Source organism: Orycteropus afer, unplaced genomic scaffold (genome assembly GCF_000298275.1).
Source record: "Orycteropus afer afer isolate SDZICR_OR568_19922 unplaced genomic scaffold, OryAfe1.0 scaffold00113, whole genome shotgun sequence".
Taxonomy (NCBI): domain Eukaryota; kingdom Metazoa; phylum Chordata; class Mammalia; order Tubulidentata; family Orycteropodidae; genus Orycteropus; species Orycteropus afer.
Window position 1 is genome coordinate 3,823,299 of NW_006921700.1, and position 26,355 is coordinate 3,849,653.

The 26,355-nt window shown below is 49.2% G+C and overlaps 1 protein-coding gene across 1 annotated transcript in view; it reads left to right on the forward strand.

Moving 5' to 3' along the window:
* The window catches only part of SMAD7 (SMAD family member 7), a 30,770-nt gene extending 20,313 nt beyond the window's left edge, over window positions 1-10,457 (forward strand). Inside the window, exon 4 of the mRNA XM_007943824.2 lies at window positions 9,919-10,457. Coding sequence (XP_007942015.1) covers window positions 9,919-10,457 — 539 coding nt within the window. The remainder of the gene's footprint in view (window positions 1-9,918) is intronic.
* Window positions 10,458-26,355: the final 15,898 nt, after the last annotated feature.

A 26,355-nucleotide genomic window follows, 5' to 3' on the forward strand; every position in this document is an offset into this window, starting at 1 on the left:
ATGTTCAGGTCCCTTGCTGTTGATCTGTGTGATGTCTCTATTGTTGACGTGGTGGTGGTGGTAGTGGTAGTAGATGACCTCTTTCATTCTGAAATTAAAAGCTAGTAGTCACTTCATGTTTGTTGGCTTGAAAAGTATTTCAAGAAGGGGTGGAAGCTGAGAAGTCATTCCCCAGGAAAATGCATGTATACACCACAGTTTGCACAATTTTCAGGGAGCCCACAGCCTTGTGGAAGCCCAGGGATGGAGTCCCTGACTCAGGAACCCTGTACTCTGGAGATGGTCCCTGGGTAGTGCAACTGTTTGAACTCCACTACTAACCTAACGGTTGGGGGTTCAAATTCACCCAGTGGCTCCATGGAAGAAAGACCTGGTGACTTGCTTTTGTAAAGATTACAGTTCTACTCTGTAACACATGAGATAGCCATGTTTTGGGATGGCTGTGTGTGTGTGTGTGTGTGTGTGTGTGTGTGTGTGTGTGTTGGGTACTGAGGAGACCGTCAGGGAAGGCAGTGTCATCTTCACTTGGATGTTTGTTGGATCTGACACATGGGGTGGGGAGCTGTGATGTCCGCGGAGTGTACCCTTGGACCAGACTGGACTCAGGTGGGCTAGAGGATGAGCTTGGGGATGAGCTCTGGTGGGAGTGGAGTCTGAGTGTGTCTGTGTGTTTACGTGTGGAAGAGAGGATGGCAGTGTCGGGGGGCGGTACTGGCACAGACCCATGCCCACTCTCATGGGAGGTTCCCCAAGCACTTTTGGGGTACACAGCAAGCAGAGCAGCCAGACATGTCTGTGGGACTCCAAGGGCCTTGTGGATTCCAGCCACAAGGTGGGTGGGAAAGGAACCTTTCATTCCTTGGCTCCCTTGGCCTCCTAACTGGAGGTCAGAGGTGGGGGGGGAGGGGGAGAGGGAGGCCTGGGGCCTAGGAGGTGTCCTAGGTGCTTTGAGGGTGAAAGGGCTGGAATGACTGAACCGTGAGTGTGTCAAAGCTGGAGAGATTAGATTACAGAGGCAGACAGAAGTAATGATTAACTTTTCCAGTCTGCACACTGTCTCCAGTCTGTCGTACTGTTGTTTTTCCCTGTAAGTACAGTGCGGCCCTGGCCTGGCCAGGCCTGGCCCCTGGGATTGGGTTGTAAAGAAACACAGAAGGAATGAGGGCTGGGAATGAGCGGGGGAGGGGAGCACAGGAGCTCCAGAGAGGGAGGCTTTCCCTTCAGATCCCGGGCTGGAATTTATTGGCCGGAATGCAGTCAGTGTTCAAAATGCCAGCCCATCCAGTTTTCATAATTGTAATGGAACAAGGGGAGCGGGGGGAGGGGCTAGATGAAAAGGACTTTTGTTTCTCACTATTTTTCCACGTCTCCATTTGGTTTTCCTCCTACTAGGAAAAGTGGAGTTGAGTTGGAGCTGGATGGGGGCTGGGGTGGGGGCAGCGCCAGGCCAGCTTTTGGGGCTTCTAATACCTTTCAGGGACCTGGAGGTCACTGTAGCCCGGGCCTTTATTCAAATGACACCCACTGTTGGAGCAGCTCACAAAGGGAGTGTTTCTTGCACCCCCACAGCCCCTAGACCCTCAAATCAGGCAGGACTAGCCTGTGCCTCTGTGAGGGGTGTCCTTTTGGAGTATTAGTTTATTACACATCAATTTTTATTAAGATTTTGAAGATAGATTAATTTCCAGAGAAGTTTTAGGTTTATAGAAAATACAGAGAGCTCCCATATCAAACCCCCCCACACACACACACATACACACACAGTTTCCCATAATTAATATCTTGCTTTTGAGTGGGGCACGTGTTGTAATTGATGAACCCATGTTCATAGATTCTTATTGACTAAGTCTACTGCTTACATTAGGGCTCACGCATTGTGTCGTACAGTTCTGTGGGGTCTGACAAGTGCGTGCTGTCTTGTGCCCTCCTCTGTTACAATGTCATACAGAGTATTTTCACTGCCCTAAAACAACTCCCCGTGTGTCACCTTTCACGCCTCCCCGGCTCCCTCTGAGCTCCTGGCAACCACGGATCTTTAAACTGTCACTATAGTTTTGTCTTTTCCAGAGTGTCTTATAGTGGCAATCATACAGTATGTAGCCTTTTCAGACTGACTTCTATTATCAAAGTTTACCATGTGGCCGGTATACTTACAAGTAGTCAGTTGAAGAAGATGATGAGGAATTTTTGGTGATTTATTGAGCACATTCTTCGGTTGGGTTCTGGGTGTGTGTGTGTGTATTATTCACAAGCGCTCTGGTGGTGTGGTGCCTAACTCATTTGACTGCTAACCAGAAAGCTGGTGGTTCAAACCCACCAGCCACTCCATCGGAAGGAAAACTAGGCAATCTACTTCCTCAGAGATACTACCTTGGAAACCCAAGGAAGGGTCACTATGAGTTGGAATTGACTCAACGCCAGTGAATTGTTGGTTCGTGTGTGTGTGTGTGTGTGTGTGTGTGTGTATATTATTCACTGTTTGGTGCTGGCTCCCTAGCTGGGAACCCAGATAGGGAATTCGGTGGCTCTCTGACTGCCCTCAAGTGGTAGGTGGGTGAGCTCAAGGAGTGATGTACCTTGGCCATTCCTCTTAGACTCTGATGGACTGTCTGGTTGGCTGGTTGTCTTATTTCTTATGCTTTGTTGGGAATGCGATTCCTGGGATGGCCGAGGTCCTACTCGGTGGGGAAGGCAGATCATGCCATGTAGGTCTGGGGACTCTGGGTGTACAGGTGTGTGCATGCAGTACGCAGTGGTAGAACCCCCTTTCCAAAGAGAGCTGCTGAGTTATTCTGGGGGAAACAGTAGGAACTGTGTGGGGAATAGTGGAGTAGAGGAGTCTTGAAGTTGACTTGAGAAATCATTAGAGAGGCCCATTTACTGTAAATATTATGAATGGAGTTGGCTGGGTCGGCAGTCCCCACCCTTCCTCTGAGGCCAGGGCAGCAGCAGGCAGGCGGCCGGGTACACTATAATTTGCATGACTGAACGCTGGGGCACAGGAAGCCCGCGTCAGCCCGACTGGCGAGACAGACAGGAGCGCTTGATTTGTGTGGCTTCCCTCCGGTGCCCTGTGCTGCCCTCAATTATATTTTCTGGTGGTGAAAGATAGTCTCTAGTCTGGGCACCAGAGCTGGGGGCTTCAGACTTGGGTATTTGAGGGGCTCTGAGTGAGTGGTAGTGTGGCAGGGCCAGTTTGGGGAGCACGAGAGGAAATTTTAGCTCTAGTCATTGATTGCTTATCGTAGATAATCAATTCTAACAACCAACCTTTAGGTCAGTAGTCTAGCACAGTCTGTTTTCAACACCCAGGAGTTTAGGACAGTCTTAATGTGTGAAGATGTCAAGGTGCCAAGCCTGGCAGATGGTGGAAATAGGGTGTTTAACAAGGCCCTCTCTTGGGGACCTACCTCTTTTTTGAGGTCAAAAAATGGCGAGATAGAAGACACAAATTTACAACTGTTTTAAGAAAAAAAGGTTGATTTGGAGATGGACACAGTAAACCTGACTCAAAATCTCCTTTCCCTTGGATTTTTAAAAAATTATTATTATTACAAATTTAATTTAATTTTTTTTTTTTTAAGTGTCCACAGTGATTTTTCTTACTCTCTAGAAAGAACCAGCATTGTTTAATACTGGCCCTGCCCATTTGTGGATCACATTGAAGCCAGAGACTGTCAAGGCTGGAAGGGACCCCTGGGGCCATTTTGCCCCACCCTCCTCATACTTTTTATGGGTAGGTCAAACTCACATTCCGAGAGGGCAAGCCACTTAGCCAAGGTCACAGAGCCACTTGCCAAAGAAGCTGTTTGTCTTCTCTGCTTCGTGGTGTGAGCTAGGCTAGAGACTGGACTCAGGCCGGACCTGGACTCAGCTCTGTAAGTAGGCACAGTATTTCCAAAGTGTGCCCCAAAGGACCCTCGTTTCTTCCTCAAGCATTTGGTGAGGAAGCTTGAGGGACTGGTAGCTCTAGGGGCCCCAGGTAGCCACCCACCCACAGCTCGTACCAGCCAGTGATCTGGGCTGGGGTCCCAGCTCTGCTCTGTGGTGAGTTATATCCACCTGTTTCCCTCTCTGTAAGAAACTGGACAGCAACGGCAACCTCGTGGGGTTGCTATGAGCCACTTAGAACAGGCCTGGGACATAGGAGATGTTCATAAAATGTGGGTGTTTGGCCAGAATCTTTCTCCCACCTGGGGGAATAAGTGGGGCAAAGGGGAAGAGTCTTTGGTGCAGTTGGAGAACCCAAGAGAGAAGACACTCCCAAGTGTCTAAGCCAGCCAACCCTCCGTGAAGGTCACGAGCTGGTCCCTGTAATCTGGCTGCTTTGGGTATTGTCACCAACCATATGAGGCTGACACCATGAGCTGCATTTCGGAATAAGATTAAGTCACTTGCCAGGGTTACATGGGAGGTACAAGGCCAGGGGGTGATTTGAACCTGTGTGTCTGACTGCCCCGTCAGCTTACCGCAGGAAGATGGTGTGCCGTGGTCGGAACTCACCCAGGGTTGGGCCCTCAGACCTCAGGGAACACACAGTGAGGCAGCCCTGCCCACCCCCACGTTTAGCCACCTCATTGGAGATATTGGAGGACTGTGAAAAAACTCTATAGTTTTCTCAGTTGAGCCTTCCATTGGCCACAATTCATTCTCTCTCAGATCCATTTGGTTGAGGGATCTTGGGTGGTGGTGATGGGTTGGGTCTGAGGGTTTTCTAGGTAACTGAGCATTAACCTGAAGCAATTTTAGTTTCCTTCAATCCCTGTAAGTAACTTGCTGTAAACCCCAGAGCTGTCTGTCCTGCCTTACCTAGTTGTTTTCCTAGTGGTGGAGCCCTGGGGTGATCTTAAGTGTTCTGGGTGAAGTTGTAAGAATGGAAGATTGGAGCAGACCCCAGAAGTTTTATGTGTTTGCTTTATTTTTCAGTCCGTTCCCTCTTAAAAAAACAACACCCCACAAGGATCCTTGCTAATTAAGATTTTTTTGGGGAGGAGACTGGATTGGACACATTGGCACTGTGTTCCCTTTTATCTCAGTGGCTGGCTGATCATAGAACAACCGGTTTCCTGAGCAGGGTGGAGAGCAGAATAGACTGGTGCTGTTAACCTTTGAGATATCTGAGGTCGGGGAAGGACAAGATGAAGCAACCCTTGGTGGCGCCTGGGTCCTGGGGAGGGGAGGACCCTGGACCTGCTGCCCAGAGGTGTGGCGATGTTTGTGGTTCAGGATTGCTGGGTTGAGCCTTCTGTGTATATACTTTTTGCCCTTCATGTGCGCTGATTGACAAGAGAGACCGTTTCTGCCCAGGCTTCCCCACCTCCCGTCCCGACTTCTCCAAACTCAGCCTTCTGCTCTGCTGGCCCATTGGGGAGGGGGCTCGTAGGGTTGGCCCACTCGTGGGACTCTGGCAGAGAAATAGCCCTTTATAATCCAAATGCCTTGAAGAGATGAGAGCAGGTGGACCCCTTTCTCTTTCGTCTTTTTCCCCAGTCCCCCTTGGCACCCAACCAGTACAGCCCATTTGACCTCAGTGGCCAGCTACTGGGCTCTGCACTCATTCTGTTTTCCAATTGTGTTACTATCCTGAAAGGTTGCGATCTCAGGAGCCCCTTTCCCTGTCAGTACTACCTCTGTGTGTGGACACAGTCAGGCCTAGCTGGGTCTACCCACAAATAGGAAAATAAATGCCTTGTTTACCTAAAATGTGGTCTTGAGGTCTGGTCGTGTGTGCCCTAGAGACCCCAGGTCAGGGATTCATTCACGAGCCTCTGGTCTTCTGGAAGGATCTGGTGTGTTCATCACCAAACAAAAAAGAAAAAACCAAACTCACTGCCTTTGAGTCAATTCCGACTCGTAGGGACCCTCATTGGGTTTCCGAGGCCCTAAGTCTTTAGGGAAGTAGATTGCCTGGCCTTTCTTCCGCAGAGTGGCTGGTGCGTTTGAACTGGTTGGTGGTCAAATGCCTTAGGCAATACACCACCAGCGTGCCTTCATTCCTCATCAGGGTAATTCAATAACTCTGAGAGAGGCCACTCCTTAGTAAGTGGTCTTCTCTCTCACAAGTGAATACACAAGGCAAAACCCTCCCCTTCTTAACACCCACCTCCCCTTCCCCTTTAAAGGTTACATTTTATGCTTTAAGGGAAATGGGGTGGGGGGAGAGAAACACCTTGAAGAAGTTTTAGGCAGATTCAGCATTTTTCTGGTGTTGCTCCAAAAATTCCCTAATCTGTAATAAAAAAGAAAAAAAACGTGAGCAGGCATCTGATTAGTTAGCGTTTTACAACAGGTTTTCTTTAGGATGCTTTAAAATGAACACGTACAGTTTTAAAACAAGATCGTAACAGTTTTCTGGGGAAGAGGAGAAGTTATTGGAAATACTGGGAAAGGTAAGGGAAATTAATAAGTGACTGGGTTTCTCGGGGGGCGGTGGGGTGTTACACATCACCAACAATGATAATAAACAAGTTGGGCTTCTGTAACTCGTGCTAACTTAAAACACTAGTTACCATCGAGTCACTTCTGACTCATGGTGGCCCTGTGTGAGTCAGAGTAGGACTGCTCCACAGAGTTTTCAGTGGCTGGATTTTTTTTCAGGGATAGACTTTGTTCGTTCGAGGTGCCCCTAGATGGACTAACCTTTAGGTTAGAAGGCGAACACGCTAACCCTTTGCACCACCCAGGCCCTTGTAATTATTGAGGCTTTCTGTGTGAGATCCCCACAGTCCCGGAAGCCCCCAGGAGCTAAGCATCCACACAGACCTCTGTGGGGGGAGATTTCTTGTGGGCTGTGGGCCCAATTCAGGGAACTCTGTTTCTCTGAAGATGATCCTGTGTGTTTCCCAGAAACCGGCCCAAGTGGTGGGGAATTTGGGCCATACTAGGGGATCTCTGTATTGACAACGTGGTATGTGGCATGGGGTCCCCAGAAGAAGGTGTGATGCAAACACCAGGGTTCAAGGGCCTCCGCCATTTTCTACGTGGTTTTGTAGAAGAGATTGTTTTTGTTCTCAGAAGTAGTCTGGGGGGGTGGGGAGTGGAGCTTCTCTGTCAGGTGGGTGGGTGGCTGGTTGCTGGGTGACAGCAGGGGCCATGTAAAGTGGCAGGGGAGGAGCAGGCTGAGGTCTTGCCGTGGCAGGTTTGGGCACTGGGTGGGCTTTTGGGGGCCCTGTTCATACACAGGCACACCCACACTTGCCGTTTATCTGGGCTGGGCCATTAACCGCAACAGAAAAAAGCTTTTTCCTGGGGATGTCTGGCAGCAAATTGCTGGGTGGACTGGCGGGCTGCATAGATGAAAGGGAAACCCGCCAAAATGCTTCTCCTTCTTCTCCTCTTGCCACCCCCGCTGGGGCGAGACCTCATGCCCAGCCCCTCGCCCAGCTTCCTCTGCCCCAGAGACCCCTGCCCCTCCCGGAGGTGGCCATCCTGGCACAAGGGCAACGCCATCCTGGCCTGGTCCTTCTCCACCTCTTCCTTCTCCTCCGCTAGTCCTTAGGTGGCGTTCAGCAGGGCCACCTCATGAGACAAAGCATTGAGAGGCTCTGTAGAGGGTCTCCTGGGTCCCCTCCGTACCCCTCCTGGGCACTCCCTGAGTCGTCCTGTCCAGGCCAGGTTTGTTGCAGAGTTTGGATATGAGCAAGGGCTTCTTATATTTCAAAACACCCTCCTCCTCCCCAAAATGGGCGGACGCTCTGTGCCTCGCAGACTTTCTCCGTCCCACTGAGCTTGAGCGAAAAGAATTCTTGTTTCCATGGGTGTTGTGTGTCTTGGTGGCGTCTTCAACCTTCTGCAGAAAGTTCCAGGATTGCTAGTGCTCACGAGTTAGTTTATTAGCAGTTGATGGATACTTTGCAGAAACAAGTTAATGCCCTGATGAGTCACCTTCTGCTTGGAGCTTGTGTCCCTCTCTTGTTTTTCCCTGTGTTGCTGTGTGTGTGCACATGTGTGTGCAGACACTCATCCACTCACGTAACACACCTACAAGTGCTCACACTCATGGCACACAACAGTCCCCCCCCACACACACACACACTTGTAGTATAAGGGTACTGCAGGGGGTGGCAGACCAGCTTTCTGGTGTTGATTTTCAGTGGGTAAGGATGGAGGGAAAGGAATGAGCTACAAGCTTCCTCTTTTGTGTGGATGCCTGGGGCAGGCATTTGAGAAGGCCCTTGGGCTGTCGGGGGACAGCCCCTCAGCATGTGTCCGCAGCTGCCTCAGTGGTCGGCATGGCTCCAGCCGTAGTGTGCACTTTTGTACAGACTTACAGGACAGCTCAATCCAAGATTGGCTGCTGCTTTAAAAAAAAAAAAAAAAATTAATGGAACTGACTGCCTCCCAGGTTCCAACATGTCTGTAAAAGTTGGAAGGAGTTGATGTGTTCAGCCACACAGGGTTACCCAGCCTGCCTGGGCAGCAGGACATGGGAGCCCTCGCGTACACCCCACCATTACCACTGACTCTCTTAGCTCAGTTGTTGCTAAAACAAAGAAGCCAAAGAAACCAAAAAACATCTTACACTCAACCCCACCCTCATGCCCCGCTCAATCCACCAGAGAGTGAGCAACGAGGGGCTGCAGGAGGAGCAGGATGAGGCCTCCATCACCGGGCTCCTTCCCTCTTCTCTTCCCCCTCGCCTTTCCCCATTTTTGTTAACAAATACAAGACTTCCGGTCTCCACCCTGCCACCACAAACCACAGCGTTCCTGCAGCCTGGCTGGGCTGGGGAGATTTATGGTTCCATCTGAGGCCTACCACACCGTCTCTAGCTCAAGGAGGAGTTGGAATGACAGGCGCTGGGGCTCCCTCATGCTCTACATGACCAACCCCACCCCCACCCCCTTCAAAGACCTGGAGAGCCTGCTTAAGAAAACCACCCTGCAAGAGTGAGAGTCGCCAGTCTCCAGGCCGCCAGTGGGAAGAACCATGTCTAGGAAAGCTGGGGTGGGGCTTCCCTGGAGGAGGAAGGAGGGGGGGAGGGCAGCGAGAAAGAGCAGCATCACTCTGTGCAAAGTCACATTTTGCAAAGTCTAGATACTTCTGGGGAGGGGATGGACTTTAGGGTTGTAGAAGGCTGCAGAGAAGGTACTTCAAGGATGTCATATTCACGTTAGGCACAGAATCCCGTCTGGCTTGTCAGGATTAATAGCGACCTGCATGCTGGGATTTGGCATTTTGACATGAATTCACCCTTTGTGTACAGAACTGCTGCTGACATACTGAGACTTGTTTTTCTATTAGAAAGATAGATGTTTTTGTTCCCCAAACACCCCCATTTGTACCAGATAAAGCCCCCTTATAATCAAGGCACTGACTTGAGACTGCATGAGAAACACAGAGGAGACTGTGTAGTAGGTGGACCTCGATCCCGGAGACCTGAGGTCTGGATTTGGCTGCACCTTCACCTGGTTTCCATGCAACAGGCTTTCAGGATCTCAAGTTTCTGGTCAGGTTGACATGGGGCTGGAGCAACTAGCCTTGCAAGTTTCCATCCGGGTTTAAGATGGGTAATTTGAGTCCATCCCTAAGGCCCTTCCTAGCCCTAAAACCAGGACCAGCCAAATGACCTAAGGTCACTGTGGTCTGCAATAATGGGGCTTCCTTTGGCCCAGTGGGCTCCCTGTGCTGGTGTCTCAAGTCCCAAACAGAATGGGTGGGTTAGAGGGAAGAGGCACCCAGCAAACCCCGTGGTTTTCTTTGGGCGGGATCAGGACTTCAGTGGGAGGCTGATAGAGCCTGCAGCATAGCCTGGCACCATCACAGCCTGGCACCACCACCACCTCTTCCTGTTGCCTCATGCTAAGAGATGAGCTGGTGATGGGTATGTGTGTGTGTGCACGTAAGTGTCTTGATTCCAGAACGAGAAAACGGCCAATCCACTTCACCACCAACCATGTCCACCATTTTGTTTTGTAGATTCCCAACTTCTTCTGGAGCCTGGGGATCGGTCACACTGGTGCGTGGTGGCATACTGGGAGGAGAAGACAAGAGTGGGCAGGCTGTACTGTGTCCAGGAGCCCTCCCTGGACATCTTCTATGATCTACCTCAGGGGAATGGCTTTTGCCTCGGACAGCTCAATTCAGACAACAAGAGTCAGCTGGTGCAGAAAGTGCGGAGCAAAATTGGCTGTGGTATCCAGCTCACACGGGAAGTGGATGGTGTGTGGGTGTACAACCGCAGCAGTTACCCCATCTTCATCAAGTCAGCCACACTGGACAACCCGGACTCCAGGACGCTGTTGGTACACAAGGTGTTCCCCGGTTTCTCCATCAAGGCGTTTGACTATGAGAAAGCGTACAGCTTGCAGCGGCCCAATGACCACGAGTTCATGCAGCAGCCGTGGACTGGCTTCACCGTGCAGATCAGCTTCGTGAAGGGCTGGGGCCAGTGCTACACCCGCCAGTTCATCAGCAGCTGCCCGTGCTGGCTGGAGGTCATCTTCAACAGCCGGTAGCCACGTGGGGAGAGGACAGAGTGTGAGCCGAGCAGGCCACCATTCAAACTACTTTGCTGCTAATATTTTCCTCCCGAGTGCTTGCTTTTCATGCAAACTCTTTGGTTTTTTTTTTTCCCCTAGGCGTTCTTGTTTATGTTCTGTTTTGTTTTGTTCTTTGAGAAATAGCTTATGGAAAGAATTGTTGTGATTTTTGGGGGGGTGTTGGGGTATGGTTGGCAGGACACCCCAATATGAAAAGGGGAAGCGAAATCAGACCACCACCAAACACGTTGTGTGAAAGGGGAGCAGTTCCTTTACTTTTGGGTCATCATTTCACTTGTCAAAAGTGTACGTGTGAGTGAGTATGTGTGTATGAGTCCGTGTGCATGTGTGTGTGCGAACGGCCGAAGGGGGAAACGGCATGTTCTCTGTTTCTTACGGATATCCCCAGCTGAGCGGTTTGTGGTCCCATGCTGTGTCTCTCTCGCCCTTTGGACACGCTCAGTGGGGCAGAGTCAGTACCTAGGCAAGCTGGAGGTGGGTGTCCCAGCAGCTGCCAGAAGCCAGGCTCTGTCCCAGTCCGGGGAAGCCCCCACCCTGCCACTCTCTCCCCTCCTAGGACACGGGCCTATCCACAGGCTTCTTAGAAGCAACCCTGCTAGAGTCTGAACCAGAACTAATTGTTTTCATCCCTATCTTACAGCCCTCCTGCCACCCCGTTGCCATTATGGTGTCTCTGTGTTGTGGCCATCTGCTCCTGGGTATCTCCGCATTGGGCTTCCGAGGGGCATCGTCACAGTATTGCTCCCCCTGTGCCCTCTGGGCCCTTTCTGCTCTCCCCTGCCCTGGTGACATCAGGTTTTTCCCAGACTCAGAAACCAGCTCGGCACTTTTGTTCCCTCCACAGCCTGTGTGTTGAATGCTGCTGTTAGACCAGCAAGGGGAGCGTGGCTGGACGGGTGACGTCTCAGCAGCCTCCCTTCCCATCAAGGCTTTGGTCCATCACAACCCAAGGTACCCTCCTAGGCTAACACCTAACTGTTCTTTCATTTCTTCTACAAACTCATACACTCGTATGATACTTAGACACTGTTCTTAGCTCAATGAGCATGTTCAGACTTTAACATAAGCTATTTTTCTAACTACAAAGGTTTAAATGAACAAGAGAAGCATTCTCATTGGAAATTTAGCATTGTAGTGCTTTGAGAAAAAGGACTCCTGAAAAAGAAACAAAAAACAAAACTGAGATTTATTAAAGAAAAAAAAATGTATTTTATGTTATATATAAATATATTATTACTTGTAAATATAAAGACGTTTTATAAGCATCATTATTTATGTATTGTGCAATGTGTATAAACAAGAAAAATAAAAGAAAGATGCACTTTGCTTTAATATAAATGCAAATAACAAATGCCAAATTAAAAAAGATAAACACGAGATTGGTGTTTTTTTCTATGGGTGTTATCACCTAGCTGAATGTTTTTTAAAGGAGTTTATGTCCCATTAAACAATTTTTAAAATGTATACTTGATTCCATGTTGGCCTCCAGCTCCTTATTCTTCTGGTTGGAGGGGGGTCGGGAGGGGTGTCCCTCAGAATTCAGTTGAGTTGGGGTCTCCCCGGCCTAGGGTTTGTGGAAGAGTAAGCCACAGAGGTGCACATGGAGTTTCAAAGAAGGATGCATCTGGAACAGTCCCAGGTTTTCTTCAAGTTCATGTTCTTGGTACACTGGAAAGATCTGCAGCTACACAGACATCTCCCTCCAGTCCTTGTTAGACAATGCCCCTAGCTTGTAGCTGCCTGAGTGTCTTGAATTTGTATGGGGCATGACGTTAGGGAACCCTGGCTGGTATGTATGATTTGTGCTTGACTACTCACCTGAAAAGAGGCCCTACTGATGCAATGATTAAGCACTCAGCCAATAACCAAAAGGTCAGCAGTTTGAACCCACTAGCAGCAATGTGGGAGAAAAGACCCGGTGATCTGCTTCTATAAAGATTACAGTCTAGGAAACCTTATGGGGCATGCTTACTCTGTCATGAGTTGGAATTAAGGATGCACAACCCAACAAGGTTGGCGGTTTGAGCCCATCCAGGGCACAGGAAGGAAGACTGACAGTCTGCTTCCATGAAGATTATAGCCAAGAAACACCATGCAGCAGCTCTTCTTGCCACATGGGGTTAGCATGAGTCAGAAGTTGACCCTATTGACAGCAGTAGGGTGTTACAACAACTTATAAAATTGAGAAAACGGCACTTCATTTAGGGTGATTGAGAAGGGGGCTGAAGTAGGGGAGAGGGTGGGGGTGGGAGTCCCAAGAAACTGAGTCTGTCTTGTTCCTGCTTACTAACCCCTCCATTGGCATTAAATCCTGAGTCTACTATGTCTTCTACAGGAAGGTCATTCAGGCCTGGGTTCCAAGACAGTTTTCCTGAGGGCTGAAGCTCTGGAGTCAAAGGTGGTGGTTTGGTCTCAGGAGGTGGCAGTTGAGTGCTGGCCGGTTGTCAGAGGGGTCTGGCTGTCGAGGGCCCCTCCTGAGGAGTTATAACAGGTATTCTGAGAGGTGAGGGCACGGGAGTCCAGGTCCCACCCTGAAATCTCTGCCCAGCAGAACTCTCAGCAACTAGGAGTTCACTGTTGTAGAACAGCCCTACATGGCACTTGCTGTTAGTAAGCCTCTTCACTACAGCCTCTGTGTAGCTGACCTAGGATTTCTGTTCATTGGTCTGACCTAAATGGAGCCATATTTTAGATTTGGGAAATCTTGCAAAAGGGGCTTGGCTTGGTGGTGGGTGGTGGTGGGGGAGGGTGGGGTCAAAAAAATCAAACCCACTGCCATGGAGTTGATTCCAATTCATAGTGACCCCATAGAGTTTCCAAGACTGCTTCATCTGCAGAATAGCTGGTGGGTTCAAACCACCGACCTTGTGGTCAGCAGTCCAATGCCTTAACTGCAGCACCACCAGAGCTCTGTCAAGGGGTCCAAATTAGGAACCAAACTGAGCTTCTAAAGGTATTAGGGAGCTCTGGTGGTCTAGCACCTAAGACATTTGACCGCTAACCAGTAGGCTGGTGGTTCAAACCCACCAGCCACTCCTGGGATGGAAGATTGGGCAATCTATTTCTGTAGTGATACCACCTTGGAAACCCAAGGAGGGGTTGCTGTGAGTTGAATTGACTTGACAGCAGTGAGTTTGGGGTTTTTTGTTTTGTTTAGTTCTGGAAACTTAGATCCAGAAGGAGGCCATATTTCATGCCTCTGCCCTTCCCCACCACCTTCCAAGAAGGGTCTCCTCTGAAGTGGGGGCTCTTAAAATTTTAGATGTCAAACTGATACAATTTCAAAACCTTTTTTTAGGAGAGCCAAATTGAATTACTGGGTTTTTAATTTTGCCAAATCATGACACAAAGCATTATAGCCTACTAGAATCACCCTTTCATTAAAAGGAGTTACAATACAATTGCAGCAAGAAATATTAATACAATTGGATTTATGGTCCAGAGCATTACTGCCAAGTGGTCATCTGGGCCAGTCTGACGTGAAGCCAAGGGAAGCTCACTACCTTTGGAAGCAGCTTCTTGCTTTTTATCAGTTGAACTGAAACCCACCTCCATTTGTTCAAGTTCTATAACTGGAAACAAATGTAAAATCCTGTCTCTGGAAAACACCCGAGGAGGGTTCTAATGAACTCCAGGGTGGTACTGGCAGAGGAGGGGTGGGGATGGAAGGTGTTACATCAGAGAGCTGGGGAAGTGGGTTCAGTTTGCTTTAACTTGCTTCAGCATGTTGAAAGCACTTTAATAATAATAGCTATTGTTTATGGGATGCTTAACTAGGTGCTAGGAAGGATGCTAAGAGTTTAAGGGAATATCATGCAATCCTCACTTAGGGCCTTCTGCAAAAAATGGAAGCTGTGAGGTTAAATGACTCATCCAAGGTCACTCAGCAAGGAAGCAGTCCGTGAGCTCAGGATCTATCCCTGGGTGGATGGTTCTGGCTCATTGCTCCATGCTGCATAGAGTCTATTTGATGAGGTCCCACGTGGCTCCACTCCTCTAATTCCTCAAAGTTAGGATAAGATGGGTGTGGTAGTTAAGGCTGTGTGTCACCGCAGCTGGGCCGTGGTTTTGAGTGGCTGGGCAGCTGGTATCCCCTCCATGGTGGAATCTGCTGTGAGCAGCTATCGGCCTTTGGGGTGTGGCCTGCTGCCAGTATATAAGGAGGGGCTTTGAGACAGGTCTAGCTTTTTGGCACATTTTGGATCCTGCATTTGGCCCAGTCTTCATCTCCAGTTCCTGGACTTGAACCTTTGGCCTGCTGTGTTGCCTGTTGATCTTGGGATTGTGCCATTTTACCTGCCGACTTTGGGTTCTCCAGCCTCAGCAGCCAGCAGCTGCCTGAGTTAGGAGATGCCTCCAGTTCCCGTGGGCTTGGAACAAGAGGCAGAGCTGAAGCCCAGGGTCAAAGGCCTTCACCCAGCCCCTAGAGGTGGCACTGAATTTGGACTTCTAGCCTCCTAGACTGTATGAGAATAAATTCCTGTTGATGCCACCTATGTGTGGTATTTCTGTTATAGCAGCACTAGAGAACTGAGACTGGGCCACCACCCTGACCCTGGCCCTGCTGCTTGACCAAGGCCTCTGGATTTGGGAGGCAGAGCTGTGGCACTGACACCTTTGTGCCTGACTCCTACTGTGTTATCACAGACTTTCAACCTCAGGAGCCTGGGGGATTCTGGTGAGGTGGCTGGTGCTGGGTCAAGTTTTCATCTTCTTACCAGAGTGTCCATCATCCTACAAGCAGCCCCTGAGAACCTGTGGTGTGCCTGGGGCTGGGCTGTGGGGGCACAGAGATCACCCTGACCCAGGCCCTGTCCTCAAGTGATGCTAGAGGATAAGATGCCTTCACCAGAGATGGTCACCAACAGCACAAGGCTGATTATGATGAACTATGGAAGAGGTCGGGAGCTCTGGTAGCGTAGTGCCGAAGGCACTTGACTGCTAACCAGAAGGCTGGCGGTTCAAACCTACCAGCCACTCCTTGGAAGGAAGGTTGTGCAATCTACTTCCGTAGTGATACCGCCTCAGAAACCCAAGGAGGGGTCGTTATGAGTCGGGTCCGACTCGATGGCACATAACAACAACAACAAATGGAAGAGGCCTGGGAATGGAGCCTCATGTCTTCACAGAGGGTGCTGGACTTCCAGCTCGGTGATAAGTAGATGTCTGGAGGGTGGAGGAGAAGCTATTCCTGTCGGAAGGAAGTTTTACAGCCTGGTTCTCCTCCTTCCCTCTGGCGGCTCCTTCCCAGTTCACCCCTCTAATGTTGGAGTGTATTACAGGGTTCGGCTCTCTTCTCAGTCCACCTTCTCACTGGGCAGAGACTTCACTTTGGTGGCTTCTTTATCCATTATCACCTGTGGATGCTTCAGCTGCCCCAACCAGAAACCTAGATTCTCCTACCTCTCTTGCCCTCACCTCCCATCATATGATCCTGTCCAACTTGCCTCATTCAACAAATAGTTATCAATGGCAAATGTCTCACAATATGGTCCTTAGTTCCAGGCTTTCTTGGCCTTTCTGCTTCACCATCGGACTCTGCCAACCTCACTTTGTTAACCATCACCCCTTCTGCCCACAGAGACCCTTCGTCTTAAGCACCCAGGGCGACTCACGCTTTCTGAAATACTCCTCACTTATGCAAGTCCATGGCAAGTGCTTTGCAGCTCCTTCTTCATTCCTCTTTCAGGATTCAGCTCAGGCCACACTTCTCCAGGAAGCCTCCTGCCCCCTTTATTTAAATTTTGATCTAAAGCACCATTAAACCAAAGATTGAATGCAGTGTCGATTCTGACTCATGGCAACCTGTGTGTGTCAGACTAGAACTGCGTTCAGTAGGGTTTTTCTTTCTTAGTAACATTTTATTGTGAAAGTTTACCTAAAGCACAATAAAATTAGGTTCCCTTATAACAGATTAGGTTCCCTTATAACAATTCTTATACAAAGTATTCTATGCATCGGTTATATGTTTAAAAGTGTCAAAATTCTCGTTATTTCCCTTCTGTTTCTGTTTCCATTGATCTAGTTCCCCTGTCCCTCCCTGCCTTCTCGTCTTTGCTTTTGGGTAAATGTTGACTGTTTGGTCTCATGTAGTTAATTGTTTAAGGCAGCACATTACTCACAGGTGATATTGTTTATTGTATAAGCCAATCTACTATTTGGCTGAAAGGTAACATACAGAAATAGCTTCAAATTCAAGTTCAAAAGTTATTTTAAGGCAATAGTCTCGGGAGTTCCTCTAATCTCTCTCAGTCTAGTAAACCTGGCCTGTCTTTAGGAATCTGAGTTTTGTTCCACATTTTTCTCCCATCCATAGGTTTTCAGTGTCTAAGTTTTTCAGAAGTAGATTGATTACCAGGCCTGTCTTCTGAGTGCCTCTGGGTGGACCTGAACTACCAACCTTTCAGTTAGCAGCTGAGTGCTAACCATTTCACCACCCAGGGACTCCTAAAGCTCCCTTAACGGTATAGAATTCTGCCTCCCCTACTGAACCAAAAGTTCTTGGAGCTCTGGGATCCCAGCTGGGACCTCCAGTTAGGATCCACGGCCCTAAGTGTTCCTGGCACAGTGCTCAGACAATGCTTGTCCCATGAACAAGGGAGAGAGGCAGGTCTGTGGGCTTTGCTTCCACTGGGAATAATAATAACAGGCATTGTTGATTGTGTTCTATGTGCTAGGCAGTGCTGCACACACTTTAGAGTGAGATCGTCTCATGTAATACTTAGGACTCTCAAAGTATGTGCTATTATCACCATTCCCAACCTATGAATGAGGAAATTGAGGTTCAAAGAGGTTAAATTGCCCAAGGTCCCCAGCTGGTAAGTGGTAAGAGTCAGATTTCATAACCTCTGTGCTATCTAATCTCTGTGGGCAGGGATGGGTCAAGGAGTGACTGTGTCAGACACTTGTTTTTTCCTCAAGTTCTGGTTGGGAAGGACAAAGCTGATCTGATTGCTGAAAAATGGAAACAACTGACGTTTGTTTGTCCAAAGGCCCAGTTTACCGAGGGCCTTCCTAGGTGTCAGGTAGGGGTTCCCGTGGCTCAGCCCAGTAGCAACTTGCGAGCAGGCGTTATCTGACCCCAGGAGAATCTGGAGCCTCCAATGGAGCAGAGATTTGCCCAAGACCACTGGACCATGACGCTCAGTGGTCTGACAGTTATGTAATGATGTAGTTTGGCAGTTATATAGTGACATAATCTGGCAGTTTTGTAATGATGCAATCATCCCTCATAACACTATCTGATGAATCAGCCAATAAGTTGTAAGGAGAGTTTCCTAAGGGCTATGGCCTGGATTCATGTGGATGTTCTGGCAAAGCTCACTCACTTACTCTGGATCCTGCATCTGGCTTGTCATCATCTGACCTCCTTTTTTGGGATTTGCCTCCATAGCTTGTGAGCCAGCAGCCTGTTGTCTGACCTTCTCATCTCAGATTCGTGAACCCCTACAGCTCCATGAGGAGCTCTGGTAGCGCAGTGCCTAAGGCACTTGACTGCTAACCAGAAGGCTGGTGGTTCAAACCTACCAGCCACTCCTTGGAAGGAAGGTTGGGCAATCTACTTCCGTAGTGATACCGCCTTGGAAACCCAAGGAGGGGTCGCTATGAGTTAGGGCCGACTCGACGGCACATAACAACAACAACAACAACAACAGCTCCATGAGTCAGAAGAAGCCTTCAGCCTGATGCCTGACCCACAGACTTAGTACCTGGCAGCCTGTACAACTTTGTGAGCCATTTCCTTGAAATAAATCTCTCTCTGTGTATATATAGCTTGTGACGGAGGCTGGGTTTGCACCCACGGCCACAGCGGTGGGTCAGGGAAGCCCCCAGTGCTCAGCCTGCAGAGGAGCTTTTACCAGACTGTGTGCTCAAGCCAACCATGCTATCAAAGTCACAACTGTGACTGCCTGGGGGTCGGGGACAGATGGCACAGGGAGTCTGACACAAAATATAGCGTAACTTCTTGTGCAGAAAGCAAGCAGGGGCTTTGGCGTCACTAGGCCTACTTTTGAGTACTGGCTTGGGCAACTCATGTAACCTCTCTGAACCTCAATTTCTGAAACATCAAACGGGCATTGTACCTGCCCCTTGGGGTGAATATGGGAATTGATGAGAAAATACAAGCAAAGGGTTGGGCAGATGATGATTAGGTTGGGATTGCTGGTGTGTGACCATTCTGATCCATAAAAAATGGAATCTTGCAGTTTAATGTTCAGTGGTAGGATTCTCAGCTTCCATGTGGGACACTTGAGTTTGAGTCCTGGCCAGTACACCTCATGTGGCCCTCCTCCCCGTCTCTCCATGAGGCTTGTGTATTGCTTGATGCTGAACCGGTTTCAGTGGAGCTTGTAGACCAAGAGGGACTAGAAAGAAAGGTCTGGCCATCTACTTCCAAAGAGCAGTCAGTGAGAACCCTGGGGCTGACAATGGGCCAATCTGTAACTGCTCGTGAGGATGGCTCAGGATTGGGTAGCATTTTGGTCTGTTGTGAACAGGGTCACCTGCCATGAATTAGGGTCCCACTCCATGCCAGCTAACTACAACAGATCTATTAGATGTTCAGTTGAAGGCAGCCACAGTTAGTGGTCCCAAACCGTCTTTATTCCCTGGAGCTGCAGGCAGGGGCTTTGGCTGTGCTGTGCAGAAACGGGATTGAGAAGGCAGTCAGGTGTGTGTGGGGGTGGGCAATACTGGAGTGACCCTTTCCCTCTCAGGATGCCAGCAAACTGCTGCGTCCACACCATAGCAGGAAGAGAAGGTCAGCAGTAGCCAGGGCTGGAGGCTGGGGTACCCTGGTCTGGAGAGGAGGGAGCCCAGGCCCGGTGGTGCTCTGCTGCCCGCCACCTTCCCGCTGGGCTGGGAGCAGCCTGCACCATGCTGGTTTCCTGGCGGCTCAAGCAGCAGGCCCAAGCTGCCAGCTCAGCAGTTTTCCCCCAGCTAGAAAGGCCCCTTCTCTTTCTGAAAGTAATGATTTTCTAAAAATGGATTCCCTCCCCTCCCCCAGCTGCAATTAATCTACGGAACACAAAGTGGCCGCTGGAGGAGGCCCCTGGTGAGTTCGGACCAGTGCAAGCGCTTTGATTAATTCAGGGACGATTTACTGGCTGGGGCTGAGGATAGGGCACTTGAGGGAGTGAGAGGGTGGGCTAGGGCACACAGTGGGGCCCTGGAGGAGACTCCCCTGGGGCAGGCCACACCAAGATGCAAGAGCTGCAGGACCTCAGCCTGCAATTTTCTGGAGTCTCCTGCGGTTCTATGAGCGCAGCCTGGGGCCCTGCGCCCAGGGCCAGGTGAAGCTGAGACTAAACCAGGCGTCTTCCTGGAGCCACCTTTTCAGTAGAGCTTTTGGGGGAGAAGGAGTATGTTTGTTTTTATCTTAAGAGAAGCCCATGTATATTATGTAGCAAAATGCAAAACTCACAAGAACTGTTGCAAAAAAAAAAAAAAAAAAAAACACTTGGGAGATGCATTGTTGCTGCTGGTGTTGCCTTGAGCAGCTGCCTACATCCCTGTGCTTTCTTTTCTGTTCTGGGAAAAGCCTGAGACCCCTCTACCCCGTGGGTTTCAACCCTGGAAGTAGGAATAGAGTGTCTCTTGGAGGGTGCACCCTAACGAACATGCAGAGAATTCCGTAGACAATAATACTGAATGCGCGTTCAAGTAGTTATCACCCTTTCACGCACCTTATCCCAGCCAATCTGCCAATGGTCTGGGAGATGGGAGCTCTGGTTTTTCCCTATTGCAGAAGAAACAAGCTTGAAGAGGTCAGTGAGTTGTTCAGGCAGGAAGTGGCAAAGCCACACCTGGCAGTTGTCCTTAAGTCCTTCAGGGCGCCTTCCAACTGCTGAGCTCAGGACAGTTGAGGTGTGAACCCACCAGCCTCTCTACAGGAGAAAGGTGAGGTAGTCTGCTTCTGTAAAGATTCATGGCATTGGAAACCCTGTAAGGCAGTTCTACTCTGTCCTATAGGGTCTTTAGTGTCGGAATTGACTCAATGGCAGTGGGTTTGGGTTCTATACATGCACATATGCAATTTTCACGAATGAGGTCACGTTATAGAGATTGGCCTGCAACCTGCTTATGTCATTGAATAATACTTCATGGGCTTTTTTTTGTACATCACTTTCGTGGTTGTCTAGTATCGACACTAAATTTAAAATGTGCTACTATTTATTTCCATCACCCGTCTGTCACTTTGTCATACTGAGATGGCTCGCATGTTTCTCTGATGCTGGAAACAATGTCACCAATATTTCACATGCCAGCAGGGTCCCCCATGGTGGATGGTTTTCAGCAGAGCTTCCCAGCTAAGACAGACTAGGAAGAAAAGACTGGCAATCTACTTCCAAAAATTAACCAATGAAAACCCTAGGGAGCCAAGAACAACACCTGACACAGTGTTGGAAGATGAACCCCTCAGGCTGGAAGGTTTTCAAAATGCACAGTGGTCACAGAAATGGACTGGAGCCAACCAGAGCCCGTGGAGATGGAGCAGGACCAGGCTTCATTCTTTTGTACAAGGGGTTGCCATGAGTTGGAGTTGTCTCTATGGCAACTAAAAACAAGTATTTGCTTAGCAGACCAACCGTTTCTACTGAACAGGAGCGAAGATGTGGAGTAACTGAGCCTCTCTTGCAATGAGAAAAACCCAAACCAAACTCATTGCTGTCAAGTCAGATCTGACTCAGAGCACCCCTCCTTGGGTTTCCGAAATGGTATCACTACGAAAGTAGATTGCCCAACCTTCCTTCCGAGGAGTGGCTGATGGGTTTGAACCACCAGTCTTCTGGTTAGCAGTCAAATGCTTTAGACAGTATGCCACCAGGGGGTCTAAACTGGTTTAACCATTTTGGAAAACTGACAGCATTTACTGAAGCTAAGGATGATCAGGGAGCTCTGGTGCAAACCCAAGGAGGGGTTGCTATGAGTCAGAGACGACTTGACAGCACATAACAAGGACAACAACAACAAAAAGAATTCTGTATTGTCTCGTGTGGGAGGAGGTCCGGGGCAGGTGATGGGGTGGTGACACCATGAGTTACTGCACTGGCTGACACCAACCCCAGTGACACTCTTGGAGAAAAGCAGGAGTGTCGTGTCTGGAGGTGAAGTGAAGAAAGGGACTAACAGAAGAAGCCTCCCCTCCCTGCCCATCAAGGAACTCTGATGGTGTAGTGCCTAAGGCATTTGACTGCTAACCAGAAGGTTGGCGGTTCAAATTCACGAGGCACTCCATGGAAGCAAGACTGGGTAATCTACTTCTGTAAGGATTTACCACCTCAGAAACCCAAAGGAGTCACTATGAGTCAGAATTGACTCGATGGCAGTGAGTTTGGTCTTTTGGCCCCTCCCATCCCTGGTAACCAACAAAGAAAGTTTCCTTCTATGTAAAACCTTTCCTTGACTCTGACAGTGGATTAATACAATATCTGTCCTTCTGTGATTGACTTATTTCACTCAGCATAATGTCCTCCAAGTTCATCCATGTTATGCGGTGTTTTGCAGACTCTTTAGGGTTGCATAGTAACCTCAAATTCTTTAGGGTTGCATAGTATTCCATTGTGTGTGTGTACCACAGTTTGTTTACCCATTCCTCATGTGATGGGCACTTAGATTGTTTCTATCTCTTTGCTATTGTGAATAGTGCTGCAATGAACATGGGTATGCACATATCTGTTGGTGTCCTGCCTCTCTCTTCTTTACGAGCATATCCATTCTTAACAACCAAATGCTGGAAACAACTCAAGTGTTCACCAAAAGTAGAACAGATGCTTAAAAATGTGGTGTACGTATACCATAGAATATCCTGCAGCAACGGGAATGAAAGGACTAGTACATGCAACAGCGGGATGATTTTCACAGGCATGATGTTTTAGTGAAAGAAGCCAGATACGCCCCTCCCCCCAATACACACTGTATGATTCCATTTAAACAAAATTCAAAAACAGGCAAAATAGCTCTGTGGTGGTAGAACTTGGAAACGGGGCAAGAGAGGAATTTTCGTGCTCTGACTTTTGATCTAGGCATTGGTTATGTGTGTAGAGGTCCAGTTTGTGAAAATTCATTGAGCTGTATACACTGATGTTTCACACACTTTTCAGTACATGTGTTAGACTTCAGGGTGAGTTTATTTTAAAAAAGATGTCACTGTTCTCATGAATTCCAAGGGGTTTCTAATTGTGGATGGACAGCTGCCAAAGTAGTGGAATTTCTGGGGTCCAGTTAGGGCCCTGTGCAATGTGAACAGTTTGTAGTCAGCTATTAACCTAAAGGCTGGCGGTTCAAACCCATCCAGTGACTCCACAGAAGACTGGCTTGGCAAATTGCTTCTGTGAAGACTGCAGCCAAGAAAACCCCATGGATCAGTTCCAGTCTGTAACATGTGGAATTGCCAGGAGTCGGGATCAATCCAATGGCAACAATTTTTGTTTTTATTTTGGTTTAAGTACTATTACAACAATAATAACAAAAACAACTGCTACTACTGTTACTACTAATAGCTTCTATAATTTCTTGAGTGCTTACTAAGTATCAGGCACTGTGCTAAGTGCTTTGTATGCATCTCTCATTTAATTCCTTGAACACCCCTGTGTGTAGTTACTAGGCTGGACAGATAACTCATCTTCCTTCTCTTCCCTTCAGCTCCTTCCTATTTGTTTCTTTCTCTCTCTCTTTCTCTCTGGACTGCAAGACTCTAAATATCTAACCTATTCCCTTCCTTGGTTCCCCTGTCATTGCATCAGCTCAGAGTGCCTCAGCCTCTGGCCTGAACATGTCAGAGGCCTCCTGGCCATTCTCTCTGTCCCATGCTCATCCCCTCCCAGTCCATACTCCCGGTTGCAGCCAGAGAACCCTTTATAAAACCAGCTCTGAGTTATTCTGTTTGTAAAAGCCATGGAAATATATCTCCAGACCTTTGCAAAAGCACATGACCTGGAATAGATTTCCTCTACCTTTCCTTCCTTTAATATCCAGCTCAAATATCTACTCCTGAAGCAGCTGTCCAGTCTCTCTGTTGGAATGAATCATGTTCTGCAGCATTTTTCCTGACCCTTTCTTATAATCCCCTTGTCTGTCATGAAAAAAGCAGAAAGAGGAATTGTGTAATCCAGCCCAGATCCTGTCACCAGCTAGTTGAGTGGCATGTCAGTTTACCTAAGCTCGCTCATTGCACATACGTGGAGAAGTATTTGACTTTGTTCAACACCCACCATGTGGAATGCAGGAGAATCATTCCAGTGGTGGACATTGACCACATCCCATTTCTGGAGGACAGCAGGGACCACGGGACAACAGCAGAGCCCAGTGTTTGGTGTCCCATGCTACTGTCAGGGGAAAGAGAAGAGTCATATGGGGGCTTAGTTGTGGAGCCTCTGTGGTCCTCAAGCAGCCATCTTTGCTGTGTGATTTGGGCAGCCACCCCTCCTGTGGAGCCTGTGGGTCTGATTCTCCGGCCACCATCGACTCTGTGGCCTACACAGGAGCCTGACATGACTTTTCTTTTGTGCTTCACTGAGGGAGAACCATTTTCTGTAGTTTGCAAGTAGGAAGATTGACCAAGAGTAGAGGTAGGTGGTAGTGGGGGACATAGGATCATGGCTGCAGAGAGGAGGGCTGGGAATCTCCATCTGTTCTGGTGGTGGTGAGTCATGGTATTCTCTTTACTCAGTGGTCACTCAGATGTGAAGCAAGCAGAGACTGATCATCAACAGCATGGTTGTAAAGTTTCAGAAGCCCCGGGGATGTTTCAGGAGGACCCAGCCTCTGAACAGACATGTTCTGGGCAGTGCCCCTCCATCATGAGAGTGATACAGCTTTAAAACAGGGCCGCACTTCAGAGTAACCTGGGGCTGGGGCCCTAAGATCAGGAGACCTGGGTTCTTACTCTAGGGTAACAAGTAATTCCTTGTGTGTCTTAGGCAAGTCATTCCTTTTCCTGGCCTTAGTGTCCTTACTCTGAACTCTGGGGTGTGGGCACTTAGATTCAGAGCTTGTTGCAGCTCCAGTGCTTCTAGTCCTGGCCCTTAGCATCTCTGCGGCTTCCTTTCCCCACCTGCCTCCTGAAATTCCCTGAACTGCTGACAGTAGATCCTTTCCCTGTACATAGTAGGTACTCAGAAAATATGGAGAGTGAACCAGTGACTTGTTGGTTCTGTTTGGGGGTGCAGGGTGGAGGTCTGGGGTCCCAGACAGTTCTTTGGCCTTTGATTCTGGGCTATGCTTGATGATCTTTTCCCGGGAACTCAGGATCCATCTTTCCTTATGTCTGTGCAGGAGGAGGGGAGGAGGGAAGAGTAGGTCTGACAGTGGCCCTAAGGCCGCCAGCAGGCACTTTCTGGGAAGCTGCCCCCGGAACCGAGCCCCTCACAGGCCAAGGAGGCCCCGTCTCCAACACGTTTCCCTTGAACTGGAGCCAGGCAGTCCTCATGCATTACTCACTGACTCACTGGCGGGGCGGCCCTGGCCAAGGGCCAAGGCAAACAGGCCTCCAGCCTGCCTGGGGGCTGGTCGGCAGGCTTGGGAGGGGAGGAGGTGCCCGTGCCCTGGCCCTGCCACAGCCACTCCTCTGCTGCCCACCTGTGCCCTCCTACCAGCCTGGCCTAGCCTGGCTTTGGATTCCACCAGGGTCAGACCTGGCAGTTGCTATGGAACTGATGTTGCCAGTGCCCCTAGTGCTCTTGGGCCTCACCCAGTCCCTGCCTTTCTGACTGTCCCCCAGGGACAGCAGAGGAGGAGGGAACCAAGGCCCTGCCCTCCCAGGGCTCTGGGTCTGGATATCAGGACAGGAAAGCCTACTGGGAATGCCTGGTGATGATAGGGGACGTCTATCAAGTATTGTTCTGAGTAAAGGTCTGTATTAGAATGAGTGCAGGAAAGGGCAGACCACATGGACTTGGAAGACTTCCTGGAATAGGTGGGGCCTGAAGGATAAGGAAGGTTGGACAGCCTTGATGGGGAAAGAGGAAGGTTGTACAGTGGGTGTCGGTCTCAGGATGTGATGGGCCAAGGAGTGGGCTGGGGGATGAGAGCTGGGGAACATATCCACGTCAAGAGGACAAAGTCCTGAGCATACCTAGTCAGCCTATGTCCAGAACCCCCTCTCTCACACACATATCCATTCACCTCCTATCCACCCACCCATCTACCCATCCACCCACCTACCCATCCATCCATTCATCCATCCACCCATCCATCCATCCATCCATCTACCCATTCACCCATCATCCATCTGTCCATCTATCCATCCATCCATCTTTCTACCTACCTACCCCTCCATCCATCCACCCACCTACCCATCCATCCATCTACCCATCCATCCATCCGTCCATCCACCATCCATCTACCCACCTACCCCTCCATCAATCTACCCATCCATTCATCCATCCACCTACCCATCCACCCATCATCCATCTGTCCATCTATCCATCCATCCATCCATCTACCCACCTACCTATCCATCCATCTACCCATCTATTCATCCATCCATCTACCCACCCATCCATCCATCTACCCACCTACCCATCTGTTCATCCATCCATCCATCCATCCACCCATCCATTCATCCACCCATCTACCCATTAATTAACCCATCCATCTACTCATCCACCCATCATCCATCTGTCCATCTATCCATCCATCCATCCATCCATCCATCCATTCATCCATCCACCTACTCATCCATCCACCCACTCATCCATCCACCCGTCCACCTACCTAGCCATCCATCCATCCATCCATCTACCCACCTACCCCTCCATCCATCCATCCATCCATTTACTCATCCATTCATCCAAACAACAAATATCTATTGTGCACTCTCTATGATCCTAACCCTGAGACCTCTCTCTGC